The 15,312-nt window shown below is 37.5% G+C and overlaps 1 protein-coding gene across 5 annotated transcripts in view; it reads left to right on the forward strand.

The window, feature by feature from the left end:
* The window catches only part of gria3a (glutamate receptor, ionotropic, AMPA 3a), a 41,706-nt gene that overhangs the window by 13,803 nt on the left and 12,591 nt on the right, over positions 1–15,312 (forward strand). For all 5 annotated transcript variants that reach the window (XM_016288198.1, XM_016288199.1, XM_016288200.1 and 2 more), the window contains exons 5-12: positions 1,281–1,334; positions 1,413–1,574; positions 1,897–2,064; positions 3,458–3,562; positions 4,272–4,379; positions 6,785–6,991; positions 8,035–8,408; positions 10,104–10,302. In XM_016288198.1, coding sequence (XP_016143684.1) covers positions 1,281–1,334; positions 1,413–1,574; positions 1,897–2,064; positions 3,458–3,562; positions 4,272–4,379; positions 6,785–6,991; positions 8,035–8,408; positions 10,104–10,302 — 1,377 coding nt within the window. The remainder of the gene's footprint in view (positions 1–1,280; positions 1,335–1,412; positions 1,575–1,896; positions 2,065–3,457; positions 3,563–4,271; positions 4,380–6,784; positions 6,992–8,034; positions 8,409–10,103; positions 10,303–15,312) is intronic.

Raw genomic sequence — 15,312 nt, forward strand, 5'->3', positions numbered from 1 at the left:
TCAGAGCGTTGCGCTTCCAGCAGACTGGCTGTCTGCTGCTATTTGTAAATCAATAGCTGTGTGCGTGTGGGTGTGGTTGAGTCGTACCTTTATGGTGTGCCTAAGAGTCAGCAGAGCTTTACTGGCACGGCATTAAAATTTTCTAGATTGCCAATGTATTCAAGTGCTGCACCTTTGTAGAACAATAAATTATAATAACACAGTCCTGTGATGTGTGGGATGACGCAGTATTGTAACAGCTCCGCTGTGCCCAACAGGTTCAAGCAGGACAATGGAGACAGTTCTTTCATTTCTGATTATGTAAAAATGGGCACTACTACTGACCTGATTTGTTTAATCAAAAAACAATTTAAACACATTTCCATAGATGGAATGTTGTGTTGTATTTTTTATGTATTTATAACTGCCATTTGGACATTGTTGTTACCACCACCGTTAAAAATGTTGCATTAATGAAATTTTTGGGGGAAGTATTGTTTGAGTGCTGAACAGTGTTATTTTTAGTATAATTAGGATGCTATTATAGTGTTTATTAATATTTTAAAATGGGTAAAAATGTAACTTAATTTTTAAGATAAGTCAGTTTTAAAGTTAATTCAACAAATTTAAATGTAAAGTTTTTAATTAGTTTTTTTTATATATATTTTCTGTAGTAATATTTTGTGTTTTTGTCACTTTGACATATTCTATGTCTATATATTTTTGTTCATTTTAATTTGTATAAATTTTTTATTTTGAAATTATAACAATTATATAATTATAATAATAATATAATAATTATAATTTTATTAAGAAATCCCAAAAAAGAAGTAATCTTTCAATTAGATGTTAGAATTTTTTTCTTTAATTTAAAATAAATGTATTTTTGTTTTTTGCCTTACATTATGCTTTTGAATTAAATACTCCATGGCACGGCTGAACCGTTTTTCCATTAAATGACAATAAAAGTCCTTGTCACTCATGGCCTATAGTTTTTATTTTTTCCCCCTAATATTCAGCTATGCTATTAATAAAAAGAAACAATTATTTTTCCCCAGAACATTTTTTCAGCTATTTACTATTAATAAAAAGAAAAACGCAGGCAAGCTTTCCACCTTTTTTTCATCGCTGGGACCACAGAGTGCCCATATAGTTTCAGAATCACCCCTGAGCAGTTTTTCAGGCTTTTGCTTTTAATTTGTCGTTTGCCAGTTTAATCTGTGATTCGTTCACTTTGATCTCATGGTCTGCATAAACAATCAGACATAATGCTGGGTGACATTCTTTCATTCTATTTCCAGGTCGTTGTCTCAGGAAAGAACAGTCGAGGATATCATTACATCCTGGCTAATCTTGTGAGAAAATACACACACATGCCCAGATCTCTTCTTTCTTAACCTTCACTTTTGACCACTAACCCTCGCTCTCTGCAGGGATTCTCTAACATGAGTTTGGATAAGGTGTTCTCAGGCGGGGCAAATATCACCGGATTCCAAATCATAAGTCCTGATAGCCCGATCGTGCAGCAATTCCTTCAGCGCTGGGAGCGACTCGATGAGAGAGAGTTCCCAGAGTCTAGAAACACTCCCCTGAAGGTCTCTGTCTCTCTTTATTTCTATGCTTATTTATGTGCATTTGTGATGTGTTTATTTATGAGTGTGCCAATTGTGAATATGTCTGCAGAGTATATTTGTATTTGTTTACGTGTAATTTATGAGAACGTATTTTGATGAGTTTAATATGCAGTAGTTTCATTAATCTTCTCTTTTTGTTGTTTCATGTCAGTATTGCTTAAATTCTCCCATAATGCACCTCTTTCAACTGTTCACTGAGTGTTGAATCAAATAGAAAATATTTGTGTGGTTCTCGGTTTATACTGATGTGTACATACATTTATCTGTTTGTTGTCATGTTTAGTACACTTCTGCACTGACACACGATGCCATCCTGGTGATAGCCGAAGCATTTCGGTATTTGAGACGTCAGCGTGTTGATATTTCTCGTCGAGGGAGTGCAGGCGATTGCCTTGCTAACCCGGCTGTACCATGGAGCCAGGGAATCGATATTGAGAGAGCTCTCAAAATGGTAGGAGGGGTCCAAAAAGGGCCTCAGAAATAGGAAAAAGCTGTTCACGTTTTTTAAAGTGCCCCTATTATGGGTTATGAAAGGTTCATATTTTGGTTTTGGGAGTCCCCAACAACAGGTTGACATGCATGCAAGGTCAAAAAACACTTTCATTGTCTTATAATATGCATTTATTTTTACCTTACTTACTCAAGGGCTCCCAATCGATTCGTTTAACGATTAATTTTTCCAAACCCCTCCTTTGCGTGACGCTAATCAGCGGTGATTGGTCTCTGTAACAAAGTTCGTAGTCACGGGAAGGAGGCGGCGGGAACCGGCGAACACTTCAACAAAACTTTAATAAAATAAATAAACACAAAATAGCGTGACAGCCCCTCGCGGATGACTGTCGCGCACAAACAGAACCAAAACACAAAATAAAATCCAGGCCTGGTCCTCTCTCCTCCGACACTGTCGTCACTCCTCCCTTTTATCCTTCCGGAGCTCCTCCGTGAGACTCAAGACCGGTGAGTGGTGCAGGTGTCGCTCATTATCAATTACTCCACCGGCCTCGCTCCGTTCCTACGGCTCTCGGCCTCGCCCCACTCGTCACAGTCTAATTTTCATTTCATCTTGCCTGTAATGCCTGATAAAGCAGCGTTTGTGAGCGCAGTGCTGCTTTGTGTACAGCGTTACCAGGGAAACAGCTATCCGTTTTTTTTTTTACCCATCCAAAAGCAGCACCTAGTGGCAAAGAATGAATTTACATTTTCATTCAGATCAATGCAAAAAGACCGACAAGTGGGCGGGCAATATGCTAATGTTTCATTTTGACATCAACATGAAAGACTTGGGATTCGTTTTAAAAAGGACTCGTTTCAATGATTCAGAGTCGACTCTTTCTTTTGAGAGACAATAACTTTATACGCGGTGCACTTTCAGATTTAAAACTTGGCAGGATGTTTTCATTCACTTTGTTACACACTGCAGGAAAGGTAATGTTCAAAAATCCATAATAGGGGCACTTTAATGAATGTGCAACAGTAATTTTTCCCTGTAGACCTTATGCGCCAGAGAAACAAGCTTACAGCCATCTTTTGAACTGTGTGTGTTTACTTTCGTTTTTGTGGTAGTTTCTGTATATTTCAATTGCATTGCTGTTAAAGAGTTAAAAATAAGCTGGTGAAGTGGATTTACTTATTGTAGAGTTAACAAAAGTTATTATGAGCATTGTCATGTTTGAAGCAGATACCATATCAAATGTCACTAGTGAATGAACACAGTGCTGAAAAGAGGCGGGCTACATAAGGTCTATATGGTTATGATACTTCCATTATGTTGTATCATGCTTTCCTTTTTTGTCGTGCTTGTTATTTTGTGGGTGTTACTGTTCCTGTGTGCTTTCCTCCTGCAGGTTCAGGTTCAGGGTATGACGGGAAATATTCAGTTCGACTCGTTTGGACGGCGATCAAATTACACCATTGATGTTTATGAAATGAAACCGGGAGGAGCCAGAAAGGTTAGTGGCTTTCGGAGGGCAGTTTCTATAAATTCACACAATATTACTATCACAGTGAAGCCACAATCACTTTAAGTTGCTACAGTGGGGCAAAAAAGTATTTAGTCAGCCACCAATTGTGCAAGTTCTCCCACTTAAAAAGATGAGAGAGGCCTGTAATTTTCATCATAGGTATACCTCAACTATGAGAGACAAAATGAGAAAAAAAATCCAGAAAATCACATTGTAGGATTTTTAAAGAATTAATTGGTAATTTCCTCGGTAAAATAAGTATTTGGTCACCTACAAACAAGCAAGATTTCTGGCTCTCACAGACCTGTAACTTCCTCTTTAAGAGGCTCCTCTGTCCTCCACTCGTTACCTGTATTAATGGCATCTGTTTGACTGCCCTTTTTTAGACCTTCATCATTAAATGTTACATTTTTGCCCATTTCATTCATTTTTTTTTAAGTTACAATATGTTTTCATATAGTGCGAGTAAATATTTTCACTTGAACGCTCAAGGAAAATTATCTTTCTTATGATATGACCCCTTTGACATACACTTAAACGCTCCAGCTGCCCTCATACTTGCTTTCCTCCTCCATCAGTCATGAGATCATGTTTCTATGGAGTCATTCTCTTACTGAATTGCTGTATTTCTGTTATTGGTGGACTCTGATTGATTGATTGGTTCTATTTATGCTGTTGCTGTTTCTGTCCCTTGCAGACTGGCTACTGGAATGAATATGAGAAATTTGTTTATATAGTGGAGCAGCAGGTTACCAACGAATCCTCCTCTGTGGAAAACAGAACCATTGTGGTCACTACTATTATGGTACACTATCTAAAGCTGCTTTTAAATATACCGAACCATGATCCTTCTGCCCTTTCAGGTTTAGTGTCACAGTTGCATTGCATTCTGGGGGGGCAGAACGTTTTTCTGTTTCGCTTTGCTTTGCGCTCACTCACTACATGTTGAAACAGTCGATCACAGAAGAGTGTTTCAACTGTATCCGTGTGAGTGCCAAAGCATTTTCAGTTCCATTCCGGTGGCCTGTTGTAGCAGTGACATCACAATACTGGCTTTGGTAAGAAATAGGTTAGACTGTCTCTTTCTCTGCTTCTTTCACCTCACCCAAACGTAAGTACTGAACGACTGAGATGCCAAGCTGGATGCAAATTGCAGAAAATGTAAAGAAATATACACGCAAGACACGGCTGATGGTTTTCTCACACATGGTGTGAAATAGTAAGCATCAGAAAAATAGTCTTGTATTACATCCCCGTCAGAGTTCAGATGTGTTTTCTGGCCGAGATCCTGTTTTTAACATCCAGCTGTCCAATCAGATAGTTTCTTTATTTAGCTCCCAAAAAATGACACAATTGTCCATGCCAATATGATGAATGTGAGCAGGTATGTTGCTATCTAAGTGTGAGTGTGGCTAGCGCCCACTCAATAGCAGTTCAGTCCAATTCAAGTATTTGATTAGATTGCTTTTCATATTTCTCTAATTTATTATTGACTATTTAGGTGTCACATGAAGAGAAGTCGTGGTTGAGAACAAGCTCAGGGCCTGTTCATTCAATGTTATCTTCCAGTGATATTACAAAATAAAATGCATACAGATGCTCAGCCACTCTTGAGATACATCCTCTGACATACAGCTCAATTTTCTTTGTCTAAAAATAAAAAAAATCTGACTTGGATCAAAAAGAAACCGAGCAGTACTTATTTTGTAACTCCCAAAGTGATGAATACATCCGAGTGAACTGTGGTGCATACACATTCAAATAGCAAAATTTACTTTTAATTTTATTTCTTTTCGTATTGACTTTAGCTGGCAACTCGTATGATAAATAAATTATAGAAATAAATTGCAAAGCTTCTTAATCCAGAGAATTTCAGACAGGACGCATGCCAGGTTGTGCACGTGGAGATGCTTTGCCTACTGGACATGTTACCTTACATTGGACGACTCGCTGTGTTTAAACAAACGCACGTTAATTGAACCAAATGCTGGAAGTGAATCGGTTGGGGCAGTACAGGGATTTCAGCTGGGCTTAAACGAGTTTCATAATTATGTCCTTAATGAAGAAGTCTGAGAACTTGAGGGCAGGGGTGGATAGAGCAGAGGACTGAGATGAAACGGAAGGAATATTAATTAAAGGATGAATATGGTAATTAATCTTTTGAATAATACATAACCTGAAGGTCACAGAAACCAAATCTTAGTAGGAAAAAGTCAAATGAACTTCTGAAGTCATTAAGGAATACAGTTGTTTTAATGCAGATAAGTTACATTACGTTAGCAAAATGAACATTTGTAAGACCAGTTAAATAAACATATGTCACTAAATGTAATTAGAAAAGCAAAGTCATATTTAAATGTACCACAAGGTTCGCCTTATGTTACATTTAAAAGTGATGATGACCTCTTTCTGACTCTGCCTATGATGGCCTCATAAGTAGATACAGAAATTGAAAGCAGGCTAATTAGTTTAATAAGAGTTTGTAAAAAGAATGTTTCATTCTGCACAGGTTGGACAGACGTGCTTGTATAACGAAACAAGTTTAAATAACTTGAAACCGACTGAAAATATGGATGATGGGGTACAGTAAATAAGATGAAAGGAAACTCGAGTTTGATCTGATGCTATTAAAGCAGAATTTTGATCTGAAGTTTCGTTAGATTTGGCCTTATTAAAATAGTTAAAAGCACACACATGTGAGAAAACCTCTGCTGTCCTCTTTAACCCTCCTGCATGCACTGGACACATACATGTGTGTACGTTTTTTTTAAGCAGAGTCTCTTAAAAGTCCATATCCTTGCTTGCTTTAGACTGACAAATGACTCCAGTTTATTAATGAGAGGACCTGCAACTTCACATCTCTGTCAGCGCTCTTTTTCTCTCTCCGATTAGAGAAATCAGAAACCACCATTAAATAGCACTGTCCCAAAACCCAATTTAAATTCAAACTAGCCTTCCTCACTGCTGCTGTTTGTCTGGTAGCTTGGCTGTTGGTCACATTACTTGTTACGAGACTCACAATGCATGTGTATATTTCAGTATGTGTTTGTGTGAATGAGTAAGAATGAAAGAGGTGTGAAAATGTGTGTGTGACACGTATCAGCATGATTGCAGACTAATCAGTGATCTTATGTGCGTGCGTGTGCATGTGTGTGTGTTCTGGGCTGTCGGTCTGAAAGCCTACTGAACCTAATCTGATTTGGTTAACAGGAAGCTCCATATGTAATGTACAAGAGGAATTATATGCAGTTGGAAGGGAATGATCGCTATGAGGGCTACTGTGTAGACTTGGCATCAGAAATCGCAAAGCATGTGGGCATAAAGTACAAACTGTCCGTTGTGGCTGATGGGAAATATGGAGCACGCGACCCTGAGACCAAGACCTGGAACGGCATGGTGGGGGAGTTGGTATATGGGGTGAGTGCTGGGAAAATGAACATGCAATGGGAAATTGTGGGTAGTGGGATAGTGGCTGTGTGAAACCAGCAACACTTAGGAGGCGTCATATAAAATCACTGACCACTATGTCAAAATAAAAGTCATAAAATCAATTTTTGGTAGGTTTTGAAAATATAATATGCAAGATTTTCTCGCTATCTCTTAACATTTCACAGTTTGGTGCTTGTCAGAGTTGTTCTCATAATTTTTCCTGTGTCACATGATTTATTTTGACATTGCAATGTGATTTTTAATTGAAAAAAAAATGAATTCCAGTATCCTGGTGTTGCTGATATCACCCAAGTCTTTGGTCATGGTCAGTGTTTTTACACGATAAAGCTCCAAATTAGTGCCTCTCTACATGGGTAAATTGATTATTTGGGGAAAACAAAAATCAGCTCCATTCATTTGGTTTCTGTTAAAGTTAAACAACTTATTTTTTATTCACTGTAAGAATGACAGAAAGTGTGTGTCTGCTTTTGTTTTGTTTTTGTGTGCCATTCAACATATCCTGAATATATGAGACGCATATCAATTAATCATCTCAGGAGAATTATTATATATATTTTTTTAACTAAAAAGATCTTATTATAATTTTTATATCCTGTCAAGAATTTATCATACGCTATTTATTTGCTATCTCTTGGCTCATATTGACCAGAACTTAGTGCATCCCTACACAAAATATTATTATGAAGTTCTATTTAGATCTTTTGTTGAATTTTTTTAATTTTAAATTGAGTTCTGAGATGCATTCAAAAGCAGATGGAGACAAGAAGACATTTTGGGACAGAAGTACATGGTAACATCTGCTAGTTACAGATATAACATACAGATAAATGTAAAGAATGAACCAAAGGTACTTTAATTTGTTGTTGGTATTCAAACAACTTGGATCATTCCTGAGTTCTGCATTTTTATTTTCATAAAATTTTGAGAATAGTAAACCATCTAATCACATGGCCATATATAATTTTTTCCTGGTATTATGAACTGAGCTTCACTGTGTTCCATGTTTTCAGAGAGCAGATATAGCTGTGGCTCCTCTCACTATAACTCTTGTCCGGGAGGAGGTGATAGATTTCTCCAAGCCCTTCATGAGTCTGGGCATTTCCATCATGATCAAGAAACCACAGAAGTCCAAACCAGGAGTCTTCTCCTTCCTGGATCCGCTGGCCTATGAGATCTGGATGTGTATTGTGTTTGCATATATCGGCGTGAGCGTGGTTCTCTTCCTGGTGAGTCGTTTCAGTCCATATGAATGGCACCTGGATGAGAATGAAGAGGCGAAGGATCCGCAGACGTCCCCCGACCCGCCCAACGACTTCGGCATCTTTAACAGTCTCTGGTTCTCTCTTGGAGCTTTCATGCAGCAAGGATGCGATATCTCGCCAAGGTTGGTGTATTGTTTAGCCCATCCTTGTCTCTCCATCCTCATCTTTCTCTCTCCCCTCATCTTTGCATTTTATGGTCGTCTTGTCTTTCATGGTGCATATATGTTATTCTACTTGGGGTGTTTCACTTTTTAATAAGCTTATCTTCTAACCTTAACCTATTCTGTTATAACTTCACTTTCGTCATTCATTCACTTAGTCACTCATCAGTCACAATATTGTCAGCTGTTCCTGTCTCTATCCTCTTTTTCGCTCTTGAAGTACAGCTTGTTTTAAATCAGTGGTTCTCTTTTTTTTTTTTAGTCATACTCCTCTTTGAAGCTAAAGAAACATTTGCACTACATTCACCCCAATATCATCATCTGTCAGTATTTGTAGCCAATTTTGGCACTTGTAATGACATATAATCATTTAACAGATGTTATCAATCAGATGTTATTTAACAGATAAAATCATTTAACATTTGTTTTGTACAAGTCTTTTTGTACTTAAAAAAATGAAAAAAAAATTGAAATACACAAATGTGCGTCAGCGAATTATTTTTGCAGTTACTTCACATTATAAATTTTTTGTTCAAACTTTTAAGTTCCATTCATGCCAAGAACAATAACTATAAAGATGACGATATTAGCATCCACACCAGTGAGTCTGTTTATTCTAAGCGCGTGCTTGTCTGCAGGATTGCAGGATTGATTCTGATTGGCTGTCAAAATTTTTATCATTCATCAGCTGGGGAAAAAAATAATTCTGAAAGTGATTCCAACGATATCATTTCTCTGTGCCTTTATCGTTATAGCTGTGGTGTGGGCTATTCTTTAATATTGAGAATGATTTTTAGAACTATATCTTTATCGTTCTCTGTGTGAACAGGGCTCTACTGTTAATGATAACAGAATTATTAAACAAAACACAATGAAAACTGCGTGCTTTGGAAAATAATCTAATGTGTTTTTTAAATTAAAGTAAAGGAAAAAATTGAAAATATATTTATATATTAAAAAAAAATACAAAATCTAAAGATATATTTATTATATCCAAAAATTTAAAAACACATGAATTATACTGCTTTACAGGCACAATAACAAAGGCTTAGTTCACCCAAAAAGGAAAAATCTGTTTTTTTATTTTTTATTATTGTTATATAAAAAAATCTAGATTTTGCACTTTGAGAACCACTGCTTAAAGTGATGCTGGGCACCAACTCAAATAATTTATATTCACCATGTGTTGACTGTAAAATGTTCAGATTTTCTCTCTTTCACTCACTTTTTCTCTTTCTTGGAGGGCTACCGTGTTCTTGCTGCATGTCTCTTATTTACTGTCAGCAGTTGGTGTTTATAAACTGTTTCAGTGGAGGAGTGTCAGCCCTCTTCACTCATTCCATCATTCGTCTATTCATTCATTAGATTTTCCTGCCCATCGTACTCACCTAATTACTCTTGGATTCCTGTCTTTCATTCTTGAGGTGATCTTTGTGACCCCGTGCTTCTCATCCTCATCTTTCTGCTGTCTCTCATGAGACAGCCTGTCCAAACAGAAGTACTTTGAGTGATTGTGTTAGTTTCTTGAAACCATTTACATCTTTTATCGGCAGTAATAGTTTCAATACATCTAATTGTTAACCTTTCACAGGGATTTTGTTTGCTCTCCTATTGCCTCTCTTTCTCCCTCTTTCCCTCACTCCCGCTCTCTCTCAGGTCTCTGTCTGGTCGTATTGTTGGAGGTGTGTGGTGGTTCTTCACCCTGATCATCATTTCATCCTACACTGCCAATCTGGCTGCTTTCCTGACTGTGGAAAGGATGGTGTCACCTATAGAGAGTGCAGAAGACCTGGCCAAGCAGACTGAGATCGCCTACGGAACACTCGACTCCGGTTCCACCAAAGAGTTCTTCAGGGTAAGACAGCAATAAAAATATACTGTCAAATGCAATAATACTGCTATTTTTAGCCAAAATGAGGAAATAAGCCTGTGTGGTTATTGGATCATAATACAACTTGTATTCTGTGCCAGTGTTTCTTACTCCTGATCCTGGAGTTTCCCAGCCATACTTTAGATTTCGCCCTTATTTACATCTATTGTTCAAAAGTTTGGGGTGGTATGATTTTTTATGATTTTGAAAGAAGTCTTGTACAGGCAAACTGCAGTAACTACACCAATGCTGAAACTGAAAAAAGCACTCTATGCAATAATCCATAATGTTACATATGCGTTGTGTCCTGTATGACAAAAATACTTTTTGGATCATTCAGCCTCAGATTTCCAGGAAAAAATAGGATTTTAGTCAGCTTTCAAATCACATGGATAGGGTTTTATTTTTTTTAAATTTCAGTCACTGAACGGATGAGTCAAATGTGCAACAACAAAAAAAATCGTTTTTCTGCCTGTCTGAGCAAAGTCTAATGTGCATTATTCAACTCATTAGCTGAACTGGATTTGTCAATTAAAGGAGGCATTCAAAATGTGCAGTACTGGAAGTTTTTATTTATTTTTATTCAGTATTGAGAGATACTGCCCTGTGGGTTTAAGGGAGTGTCTGATGTTGCTTTGATTTATTTTCTTAAACATCATAAATTTTGACAGTTATAGGCTTACTTTACATCTTCATGTGGTGAGACTGGTAAATGATTGTTGCTTTAAACAACTTAAATCCGCAACGACTAAGTAATCTAAAGAAAAGCACACAGTTGTGTGAGTTTACTTGCAAGAAGACTAAACTGCGATGACAGTCAATTGGCAATCTGACGAAGACGTGTCACCACAGACAAGCGACCATCTTTGACTAAAGACATGTTTTACTGAATCTTAGCCAGAAACTGTTTTTCATGTGAGCCGAGTGAGCTAGAGGCAGAGTGTGTGTGTGTGTGTGTGTGTGTGTGTGTGTGTGTGTTTTGAGATGACAGGGAACATGGCAGTTTTAAGATGACCCAGATACACCACTGCTGATGAGCTCATCCTGTCATTTCACCTTAATGTCACAATTACTTGCAGTGTGTGCAAGTGTATGAAAGCAGCTAGACATGTATATGTATTCACACACACGTAATCAGTCACTCACAGTCACTGTCACCTCACAGACCGACTATAGAGTGGTTGGAGACAGAGATGGAGAACACATGAAATGAGGTGCCCTTTTGCTCCTCTCTCTTTCATGAGTTGTCATCTGTTAACAAACTGGATCAGAGCAAAGATGACAGGAGAGCAGCTGACACAGATGTTGGCTGAATTTGATGTGGAGACAGTCTCCACCTTGTGTTCATAACGTATTATTGCAGCAAACTATCCAAGCAAGTAGTGAATGTAGTAACTCCCCTTTGTTAGTAATGTTGGTTAGAGTTTAGGTTTTGAGGTAGAAAAACAATGTGGGTATATTGTGGAACAGTCACCACAAAACAAGCAGTTTAAAGAAACGATCACCCTCATGTCAATCTAAACTTGATGGCATTATTTCTTCCATGGAGCACAGATGGAGAAATTGTTATGCCGGTAGTCTTTTACATGAAATTACAATGAATGAGAACTAACATTTAAAACATCAAAAAAGGGCTGCAAAAGCACCATAAAATTATTAGCCTGTATGACTACTATTTAGCAAGGATGCATTAAATTTATCAAAAGTTTTTTAGTTCTTTTGAACTTTCTATTCGTCACAGAATCCTGAAAAAACAATGTATCAAGAGTTACCTCAAAATTATTAAGCACTGCAACTGTATCGAACACTGATAATAATAATGAATGCTAAGGCCGTTTCACACTGAGGGCGATGCGAAAAAGCGAGGCGAATCGCCGACGAATGTTGCTTTCACACCAAGCACGAAACGATTGATGATCGCCTTCTGCTAATTCACGTCTGCACGCTAGGTGGTACCGACCAGCAATGCATTTTTACTGAGATATGTATCATATATGGATTTAACATCGTCCACTGCTCAATATACAGCATTAAATATAGCTAAAGTTTGGTTCTATGCCAGAAACACAAACTATCTATAGCCTAATGCTTATAAGAAAACATCTTAAAATATAAATATAAGTACAATTAGCATCAAGCCACATTTGAAAATGTATGTGATGATTGTTTTTGCTTAAAACCCACTATAAACCATCATCGAGTGCTTGTAATAACTTCCGATTGTGATCTATAGTTGATTTTGATTCTGCGAATGATCGCGCCTGGTGTGTAGCCCCATAGGGATCTATTGTTTCGAATCAAAGGCAACATCGCGCCGAATTTTCGCTTTCAGTGTGAAAAGCCCTTTACTTAAGCACCAAATCAACATATAAAAGGCTTGTTCACACCAGGACGAATATCGCACGCGATTATCGCCGACGTTTAACGCCTCGTGACTAAACAAAGTGCGCCAATGTGAGTGTGCACACCGACGTGCAAAACGCGAGGCGTAAAAGGGTAATTTTTTAAAAACCGCCTCGGGCTCGTTTTTTTGGTTTGACGCACTGTGTTAAAAACTGGCCGACCAATGAGATTGCCGCTTTTGTTCACGTGCCTGGAGCTGCTGAAGTTACAGTAAAACACAACTTGGTAGCGCTCAAGCACAAAACGGTCTTGCCGAGCACACATTGATGCCTAACGACGAAGAGGAAGTAAGCAGACCAAGAAGATGCATCGAGGCAAGATGAATGTAGAGCTGCTGGTCTCATTGGTGTCTCATTGGCTTTATGACAGATGACGACAGCGACTACAAAAATCTCGATAAGAGGGAGTTGTTATGGAGAGGAATTGCAGATCAAATAGGATTCGATGTGAACCGGGGTATTTCTGTTTTTCATTAAGCGCCATCTAATGTCAGAGAGTGAATTTGCACGTTCACTCGGCTCATCGCCAGTGAAAATCGCTTGGGTATGAACACAAAAGAGACGTTGAAAAGTGTTGGCGATAAGCGCGCGCGATAATCGTCCCGGTGTGTACGAGGCTTTAGAATGATTTCTCAAGGATTACAGGTGCATCTCAATAAATTAGAATGTCATGGAAAAATTCATTTATTTCAGTAATTCAACTCAAATTGTGAAACTCGTGTATTAAATAAATTCAATGCACACAGACTGAATGAAGTAGTTTAAGTCTTTGGTTCTTTTAATTGTGATGATTTTGGCTCACATTTAACAAAAACCCACCGATTCACTATCTCAACAAATTAGAATGGTGACATGCCAATCAGCTAATCAACTCAAAAAACCTGCAAAGGTTTCCTGAGCCTTCAAAATGGTCTCTCAGTTTGGTTCACTAGGCTACACAATCATGGGGAAGACTGCTGATCTGACAGTTGTCCAGAAGACAATCATTGACACCCTTCACAAGGAGGGTAAGCCACAAACATTCGTTCTAATTGATTGAGATGCACCTGTATGTGACATTGAAGACTTAAGGCTGCTTTGCCATTACAGGAATAAATTACATAAAAAAATATATTCAACTCAAAAAGACATTTTTACACATTTTACAATATTACTTTTATTATAAGGCTTACGTGAAAAAGTTCTTCAAAATGACTCCTTTTGCATTCTGAGAAAGTCACTTGCACACAGGTTTAAAAAACATAAGTCTGAGTATTAGCAGAGTTTTCGGTTTTTGTGAACTATTCTTTTGATGAAGATATAGATAGTTTAATGATAATGTTAAAATGCAAAAAGGTTTAGTATTTTGCAGAATGAAATATATTGGATCAAATATTAAAAATCATCCATTTGAATCAAATATTAAAAGTCAATTAAGTGCCCACCATGGTTAATGGCTCTGTTATATACCTGAGGATTGGACTGGCCAGACAGCTCATCCAGTAGTTTAAGTTGGTATAATATGTTTATCATGTCAGAGATCTGAAAAGAGTCATTATTTTTCCATTTCCATGTGGTGCCGCTACTGGAACAGAAATTACACACTTCCTGCTTTGAATTCTACAGTTTGTGCCAAAAAACTCAAGAAAAACACATTCACATCCACTCCTACACCAGCTGTTTGGAGGTCAAGTTAACCTACTTACATGTGCGATATGTGTGAGTGTATGTGTAAAACTCTGTCCTATAAAGGAGTGTGTGTGTGTGTTTGTCCTAATAAATTTAGGTGTGTGTGTGTTTTCTCCAGAGATATCCTGTCCGCTACATGGCCATTTATAGCTACCCTCGCAAGAGATAGACACAGAATATTTTGGCTTATGAAACTTAAGCTTTAAATCACCTCAAATGCAGAATTGCAGCACAATTACAAGGATAAGTAGAGCCATGATTTTTCTGTTCTTTCATTCATTCCATGCATTCTGAGTGTGAGAATGTTGTGTGGGAGAACTGTGTGTTGACATGTTTAGGTTTTTTTCTTATGTACTGTATATAGTCTTGTAGTCTGTTAGTCATACTCATTTTTGATACAGAGCTTGTTTGTAATGGCCTTGGTTGGACAGACAATGTGAGGGACCTGTTAAGTGATTATTTACATTTTCTATTCTAATTTTCTAAGATTTTATACTTTGATGCTTGTCGGATTTAGTCTCCTGACAGAAGGACTCTCCAAGATCAAACGTTCCTGAAGAATCTTGTACAAAATACTAATTGAAAGAAAAGTTTGAGATCTTTATTTGATAACGTGTCTGGGGAGGGATGTTCATGTTGTGAGACATCTAAAGCAATGTTTTGAATTGAATGCACATTTAAATGGAATATCCTAGAATAGATGGACCATTTTTACTGCTGTGCCCCAGTAAAATATTACTGTTAAATCTTTGCCTGACAGTTGGGATTTCCGTATACTGTCCTGAGGATAATTTTTTCTGATAATATTTCTCTATGTTTTCAATCATCTGTTTAAAATCAGATCTAGAGATGCCAGTGAATCACTACTGATCTAATAAGATCTAGAAATCTAAGAAAAGTCTAAAAGTGTTTGCAGTTCAGTTCG

The sequence above is a fragment of the Sinocyclocheilus grahami genome, unplaced genomic scaffold (assembly GCF_001515645.1).
Source record: "Sinocyclocheilus grahami isolate Dianchi unplaced genomic scaffold, SAMN03320097.WGS_v1.1 scaffold230.1, whole genome shotgun sequence".
NCBI lineage: Eukaryota > Metazoa > Chordata > Actinopteri > Cypriniformes > Cyprinidae > Sinocyclocheilus > Sinocyclocheilus grahami.